Here is a 7,831-nt window from a genome sequence, read left to right on the forward strand (position 1 = left end):
CCATGTAGAGAGCGTTACAGTAGTCCAGGCGGGAGGTGACAAGAGCATGAGTGACTGTGTGTAAGGCGTCCCGGTCCAGAAAAGGCCGCAACTGGTGAATCAGGCGAACCTGATAAAACGCCCCCCTGGTCACGGCCGACAGATGGTCATCTAAAGTCAGCCGTGAATCCAGGAGGACTCCCAAGTTGCGCGCCCTCTCCGAGGGGGCCAAGGTTTCGCCCCCTATAGTCAGCGATGGCGTCAGCTGACTATGCCGAGGCGCCGGAAACCACAGCCACTCGGTCTTGGAAGGGTTGAGCCTGAGTCTGTTCCTCCCCATCCAGACCCGTACGGCATGAAAGCCATCTGGGTGACTTTGGGCCAATCACCAATACGGTGAGTTCTTAGGCATGAAAGCCAGCTGGGTGACTTTGGGCCAATCACCAGGAGATGGTGAGTTCTAGTCCTACCCTAGACATGAAAGCTGGCTGGGTGACTTTGGGCCTATCATCAGGAAATGGTGAGTTCTAATCCTGCCTTAGGCACAGAAGCCAACTGGGTGACTTTGGGCCAATCACCAGGAGATGGTGAATTCTAGTCCTACCTTAGGCATGAAAGCCATCTGGGTGACTTTGGGCCAATCACCAGGAGACGGTGAGTTCTAGTCCTGCCTTAGGCATGAAAGCCATCTGGGTGACTTTGGGCCAATCACCAGGAGACGGTGAGTTCTAGTCCTGCCTTAGGCATGAAAGCCGGCTGGGTGACTTTGGGCCAATCACCAGGAGACGGTGAGTTCTAGTCCTGCCTTAGGCATGAAAGCTGGCTGGGTGACTTTGGGCCAATCACCAGGAGACGGTGAGTTCTAGTCCTGCCTTAGGCATGAAAACCAGCTGGGTGACTCTGGGCCAAAGTAGTGGGCCATGTCCCAGGGGTTGGCGACCCCGGGTTAATCAACCCTCCTTTGCACCTTCTCTCCCTGTCTCCCCCTAGTGGCCTGCACCTTTAGCTGCACCATGAAGTTCACAGTTCGAGACTGCGACCCCAACACCGGCGTGCCGGATGATGACGGTTATGACGACGAATACGTGGTAAGGTCTGGGGAGTTTGCGGTCAGCTGGAGCAGGATTTTGGGCTCAGTTGCGGACATAAGTCGAGGAACCCCCCCCCAATCCCCTAATGCTTTCTGCCCTTCCCTTCCGCAGCTGGAGGACCTGGAGCTGACTCTCTCCGACCACATCCAGAGAGTCCTGAAGCCCAACTTCGCGGCCGCCTGGGAGGAGGTGGGCGATGACTACGAGAAGGAGGAGACATTCGCACTCAGCACCATTAAAAGCCTGGAGGGTGAGAGGATGGCTGCTCTTTCAGTTTCTGTTTTAAAGCACTTTCAACCATCTTTAAAAACATGGCAGGATTCTTGGTTGTCTTGGAGTGCAGCCTAAAGCTAGGGAATTCTGGGAGTTGAAGTCCACCCATCTTAAAGCGTGATGGCTGGGGAATTCTGGGAGTTGAAGTAATTAATAATAATAATAATAATAATAATAATAATAATAATAATAATAAAGTTGGAAGGGACCTTGGAGGTCATCTAGTCCAACCCCCTGCTCAGGCAGGAATCCCTATACCATTTCAGACAAATGGCTGTCCAGTCTCTTCTTAAATACTTCCAGTGTTGGAGCATTCACCGCTTCTGGAGGCAGGTTGTTCCACTGGCTAATTGTTCTCACTGTCAGAATTGCAGCTGAGGAATTCTGGGAGTCCATCCACTCCTGGGGACCAGACGATGGAACTTCAGATCTGGGTCGTTTATGTTCCTTTGGGGGGGGAGGGGGCTCTTTCGTGACTTTATTGGGTTTATATTTACATTTGATTATTTTTTATGCTATAAGCCTGCCAGAGTCAATTTGAAACGAGATGAGATGGCAAATAAATTTAATAAATCAGTAAACGTTGAACGGTCAACCTGTAGTCCTCGACTTACGACTGCTTGCTTAGTGGTTGTTCAAAGTTTATGAATTGACTAAAGAAGAGAAGCAAGTTAAAACTAAGAAGAAACTTCCTGACAGTGAGGACAATTAACCAGTGGAACTACCTGCCTCCAGAAGCGGTGAATGCTCCAACACTGGAAGTTTTTTTAAAAGAGATTGGACAGCCATTTGTCTGAAATGATATAAGGTCTCCTCCTTGAGCAGGGGGTTGGACTAGATGACCTCCAAGGTCCCTTCTGTTCTAAAGGAGGTCCGAGGTGTTCTTTGCAGCTCATGGCAAGGAAAAAGGGGGTGTCTTCACCCGCCAGTACAATGGACCCCCCCTCCCCCCGCTTTGCTTGTCAGGGGCTGCTGGGTAAACTCTCCAAATCTTCTGAATCCCCGTGTCTCGAACTCTGGACCAGTGGAAGGACTGACGACCTCTCTTTTTGAACCCCCCCTCCCCCCCAATGTAGAAGCTGTGAACAACATTGTGAAGTTCCTCGGCATGCAACCTTGTGAGAGATCGGATAAAGTGCCCGAGAACAAGAATTCCCACACCCTCTACCTGGCAGGTAAGAGCCCCTCCGGAAATTGGGGGGGTTCAGGATACTGAAGCTCCCTGCAGCTACAGCCAGGTTCCCCGTGAACTCACACACACACACACACACACACACACAGCTGGCTTTCATGGCTGAGGCAGGACTAGAACTCACCGTCTCCTGGTGATTGGCCCAAAGTGACCCAGCCAGCTTTTATCCCAAGGCGGAACTAGAACTCGCCATCTCCTGGTGATTAGTCCAAATTCACCCAGGGCGCTTTCGTGCCTAAAGTGGGACTAGAACTCACCGTCTCCCAGTGGTTGGCTCAGTCACCCAGCTGGCTTTTATCCCAAGGCAGAACTAGAACTCGCCATCTCCTGGCGATTGGCAGAAACGTCACTCAGCCGGCTTTCACGCCTAAGGCAGAATTAGAACTCACCGTCTCCTGGTTTCTAGACCTGCACCGTCGTCACTACACTCTACGGCCGACTGATGGGTTGACGATTGATTGATGGCTTTGGGAAGACCACGGAAGGCCCTAAGACAGCGCCATCTCATTGCTTCTGGACTCTTGAAATCTGGCGTACCTTCTCTCAATTTGCTCTCCCCCCCCGCCCCCGTTTCATCTCCAGGTATGTTCAGAGGCGGCTTCGATGTCCTGGTCAGAGCCCGACTGGCTCTCGGCGACGGCGTGACCATGCAGGTGACCGTCCGGAGCATCGTAGAAACCCCCGTGGACGTCATCTTGGCTTCCGTCGGCTAACCGTCGTAACCCGTCCGATCCCGAGGCGGCCCCATCCCGAATCCTCTCCCGTTCGGCAAGGCGCAACCAAGGATCCGCGGCGGTACATTGAGTTCGTTCATTCGCTCGCTCGCTGATTCCCTTCGATGGTGATTCGTGTCTCAAGGAATTTTGGGCATTTTTCATGCGTTTCTCCCCCCGAGGCCAGGGAAAACTCTGCCCCATCTTCATTTCTGGTTATATAAATTATTGCCTCCGTGCCGCCGGTGAGATTTAAAAAAAAGGGGGGGGTGTCCTTTTTTTTTCTTTTCTTTTTTTTTAAAAAAAAAGCGGTTCCCGAAATGGATTTTTTTATTGGCCACCAATAAATGGGCTATCTCAGCACTTCCAGATGTTTTTCCATGGGTCTGAATAATAAAACCCCTTCAGTATATCGGCGTCTCTCAACTTTAAAAGGCCTGGGCTTCCGATTCCCATAGCTGGCTGGGGGATTCTGGGAGTTGAAGTCCAGACCTCTCAAACTTAACTAAATGATGGATCAAAAGCCGCGTTCTCCACCATGACGAGAGACCTTAGGGTGTTTTAGCTTAGCAAGTAATCCTTGACTTACGACAATTCGTTTAGTGACCGTTAAGTTACAACGGTACTGAAAAAAGGGGCTTACGACCGTTTTTCCCACCGCTGCAGCGTCCTCGTGGTCCCGTGATCAAAACTCAGCCACTCAGTGATGGACTCGTATTTATGACGGTTGCAGCTTCCTCGGGGGTCACGTGATTTCCCCTTTTGCGTCCTTCTGACAAGCAGAATCAACGGGGGAAGCCACAATCAATGACCGTATGACAAACGTAGCAGGGAAGGTCGTAAAATGGGGCAAAAACTCACTTAAGAAATGTCTCATTTAACAACAGGAATATTAGGCTCGATTGTGGTCGTAAACCGAGGACTACCTGATATTGGGGTATTTAAAAAGGCGGCATAGGAAATAATTCTTACTCTTAACAATCCGAGGTTACAAATAGGAAGCGAATGCCAGGATCCGGGGGAGTAATAAAAAGTCTTTTATGTAACGCATAGCTGGGCTCCAAAATTTACAATTTAAATGAATTGAAAAGGAGACGAGACTGACTGACGACAAAGCAGCTCATCAAGGGTGCCGTACAGGTAGTCCTGTCAACTTACAGCAGTTCATTTAGTGACCGTTCACAGTTAACAACGGCACAGGAAAATGACTTTATGACCGTTTTCCCACCCTTAACGTCCATTCCAGCGTCCCCATGATCAAACTTCAGATGCTCGGCAACTGACTCACACTTACAACGGGTCGCAGTGTCCCGAGGCCACGTCGATCCCCTTTTGCGGACCTTCTGACAAGCAAAGTCAATGGGGAAGCCATATTCACTGACTAATTAAAGGTCTACAAGTGATTCACTTAACAACGGTGTGACTAAAGGTCTACAAGTGATTCACTTAACGGTGGTAAGGTCATAAAACGGGGCAGAACTCAACTTTACAAACGTCTCGCTTAGCAACAGAAATGTTGGTCTCAATTGTGGATGTTAAGTCGAGGACGACCTGCACTGCCTTAATGTGAAAAACGGTCATAAGTCACTTCAGTGCCGTTGTAACTTGGAACGGTCACTAAATGAACTATTGTAAGTACTGTATCAGCCTGATCCTGCTGGACTCGTCTTCATTTCTGCCTGCTTATTCACCTGGTCTTCTCTCTCCCTGCATCCTCCAGAGTCAGGATTTTTTTGGGGGGGGGTGGAGGGAAAGGCAGGCTCCCTGCCAACGGCTTCAGGCCCCCTCCGCCCCTATCTCCACCAATCCATCGGCTGGATTCTGTTGAGTTTACTCGCCCAGACGAGAGATTGCTTCGAAAGGTTGGTTTGACTGCTGCCCGGAGTTTTCATCAGCTCTTCCCACGCCTCTCCTATTGCTCCAGAGTACAAAATTGTCCTCTAAGAAGAAAAGGGGGGTGATTTCTGTCCGTCTTCTTTGTCGTCTCAGAAGGAGTTGATGAAGTTTAAGTAGGCATTCAGGAAACCCTGAGGGTCCTCCAGCTGAGGGTAGTGGCTGATGTGGTCATCCAGCACCGTCACAGTCGACATGGGAAGCACCTGCCTGTCGAAAAACAGCAGAGAATAGAAATAGAAATAATAGAATAGACTGGAATGGAATGGAATAGAAAATATGGAATGGAATGGAATAGTAGAGTAGAATAGAATAATAGAACAGAACAGAATAGAATAGAAAATATGGAACAGAATAGAATAGGAAAATATGGAATGGAATAGAATACAATAGAATAGAAAATATGGAATAGAATAGAATGGAAAATATGGAATAGAATAGAATAAAATACAATAGAATAGAAAATATGGAATGGAATGGAATAGAAATAGAATAGAATAGAAAAATGGAATGGAATAGAATAGAAAATATGGAATGGAATGGAATAGAATAGAAAATATGGAATGGAATGGAATAGAATAGAAAATAGGAACTAGGATAGGATAGGATAGGATAGGATAGGACCTTGGAGAGGGTCACTTCAACCAGGAAGGGACCCAGGGCAGAAAACATCCTGCAGCCAAGAAGGCTCCACGCCCATTTGCACCACTCAGGCGACCCTGAGGACACACATAAGCCTCCAAGAGGCCTCAACGAGTCTCTAAAATAATGTAAATGACCAGCTGTCTGCAAGGAGTATAAATCCTCCCGTTCCCCACCATCCAGTGAGAGCTGAGGAAGCCTCTGGGATGAGAAGCGAAACGTCTTCTGAGACAAACAAAAAAGTCCAGTGGCCTCCTGAAAAAAAAAAAAGCACCTTTGGAAGCAAGAAACTCTATACCAGGGATGTCAAACTCGCAACATCACGTGACGTGTCGTGTCGTAGCGTGACTTTTTCCCCCATTGCCGGCAATGGGGTGGGTGCGTGGTTTCGCTGTGATGCATTCGGCCCGCGGGACGGCAATTTGACACCCCATTGCTCTATACCAGGGGTAAGCAACCTTGGCTCTTTTCTGACTCGTGGACTTCAACTCCCAGAATTCCTGAGCCTGCATGGCTAAGCATGGAAGCCTCTCCCTTTCCCCTCAGCGTGGCTGGCTCAGGAATTCTGGGAGTTGGAGTCCACCAGTCATAAAAGAGCCAAAGTTGCCGACCCCTGCTCTATACCAATGTGCAAAGACGCCGTTTCGCTTTGGAAAAAGGGTGACGCCACATTTTTGGTGGGTGAGTCCTTGAAGTGTGATGGGGAGACCTTCTGCCCCCCCCCCCAGCTTACTTATAAAGCCGAAGAAATTCCGGGTGAGGATTGACCGGATCCAGGGGTCCGTAAATCAGATGCACTGGAAGACAGGAAGAGCGACGACGTTTGACGCAAAGGCCCAAATGAGAACAAATGTCCTAAAAAAAAAATCCCCGCTCTTAAGAAGCCCATCAAAGGTCAGACTAGCCGGTCCTACTCACAGGGAACCGAGGTGGATCGCAGAGCCCCAACCCAGCGGTCCCGGTGTTGCTTCCGCTGGTTGATATACTGTAAAAGGCTGCAAAGCAAAGTTGAAAGGGTGAGCAATTACAGCAGGGGTAGTCAACCTTGGCTCTTTTATGACTCTTGGACTTCAACTCCCAGAATTCCTGAGCCAGCACAGCTGGCTCAGGAATTCTGGGAGTTGAAGTCCACGAGTCATAAAAGAGCCAAGGTTGACTACCCCTGAATTACAGGATAAAGGAGCTGGAAGGGACCTCAGAGGTCTTCTAGTCCAGTGTTTCTCAACCTTGACAATTTTAAGGCATGTGGACTTCAACTCCCAGAATTCCACAGCCAGCAATGCTGGCTGTGGAATTCTGGGAGTCGAAGTCCACATGCCTTAAAATTGTCAAGGTTGAGAAACACTGTTCTAGTCCAACCCCGTGTTCGAATAGGAGACCCTGTACCGGGGGAGGTGTCTTCAACCTTGGCAACTTTAAGACTTATGGACTTCAACTCCCAGAATTCCCCAGCCAGCTAGCCAGCCAGCCCTGCAATTGACAACATTTTTTTCCCCCCACAAACCAGTGGAGGATTGCCTGAACTGCATTTGGGGGGTTTAACGTCCTACCTGTCTGCCACGAGGTTTCCATCATTTGTTCGCAGGGCCGTCCACATGTCCCACAATTCGGCCTCTGAAGGCTGGGTGTACGGGCCAAAGACTTCAGCAAGGCTGGAGGGATTCAAGGCGAGATGGATCGGCACCGAAGGATTCACACAGTCCAATTCCCCCCACACACACACACCAGTCAATCCTCTTGATGAGCGGTTCTCCCACTCAAATGGCTTTCTTTGGGCTTAAATATAATCCGGTTTTTAGGACTCTAGGGAAGATGATTTGAGGACCCCGATGCTAGAACAGTGTTTCTCAAACCTCAAACACTTGAAGACGTGGACTTCAACTCCCAGAATCCCTCAGCTGGCTTGTTTTAAGATGGCTGGACTTCAGCTCCCAGAATTCTCCAGCTGGCTTGCTTTGAGATAAATGGACTTCAACTCCCAGAATTCTCTATCCAGTTGGCCTTAAGATAAATGGACTTCAACTCCCAGAATCCCCCAGCCAGTTGGC

At 49.3% G+C, this 7,831-nt stretch overlaps 2 protein-coding genes across 2 annotated transcripts in view; one reads left to right on the top strand and one right to left on the bottom strand.

Moving 5' to 3' along the window:
- The window catches only part of LOC107299424 (coatomer subunit gamma-2), a gene marked incomplete at its 5' end in the record, with an annotated part of 15,552 nt that extends 11,897 nt beyond the window's left edge, over positions 1 to 3,655 (top strand). The window contains 4 exons of the mRNA XM_015828783.1: positions 970 to 1,067; positions 1,182 to 1,320; positions 2,420 to 2,518; positions 3,118 to 3,655. Coding sequence (XP_015684269.1) covers positions 970 to 1,067; positions 1,182 to 1,320; positions 2,420 to 2,518; positions 3,118 to 3,248 — 467 coding nt within the window. The remainder of the gene's footprint in view (positions 1 to 969; positions 1,068 to 1,181; positions 1,321 to 2,419; positions 2,519 to 3,117) is intronic.
- Positions 3,656 to 4,871: 1,216 nt separating this feature from the next.
- The window catches only part of MEST, a 10,931-nt gene continuing 7,971 nt past the window's right edge, over positions 4,872 to 7,831 (bottom strand). Inside the window, exons 9-12 of the mRNA XM_015828785.1 lie at positions 7,334 to 7,435; positions 6,702 to 6,778; positions 6,517 to 6,580; positions 4,872 to 5,351 (exon numbers count right to left, since the gene is read on the bottom strand). Coding sequence (XP_015684271.1) covers positions 5,234 to 5,351; positions 6,517 to 6,580; positions 6,702 to 6,778; positions 7,334 to 7,435 — 361 coding nt within the window. The 3' untranslated portion in view covers positions 4,872 to 5,233. The remainder of the gene's footprint in view (positions 5,352 to 6,516; positions 6,581 to 6,701; positions 6,779 to 7,333; positions 7,436 to 7,831) is intronic.

This window comes from Protobothrops mucrosquamatus, unplaced genomic scaffold (genome assembly GCF_001527695.2).
Source record: "Protobothrops mucrosquamatus isolate PMUCROS unplaced genomic scaffold, P.Mucros_1.0 scaffold4897, whole genome shotgun sequence".
Lineage (NCBI taxonomy): Eukaryota > Metazoa > Chordata > Lepidosauria > Squamata > Viperidae > Protobothrops > Protobothrops mucrosquamatus.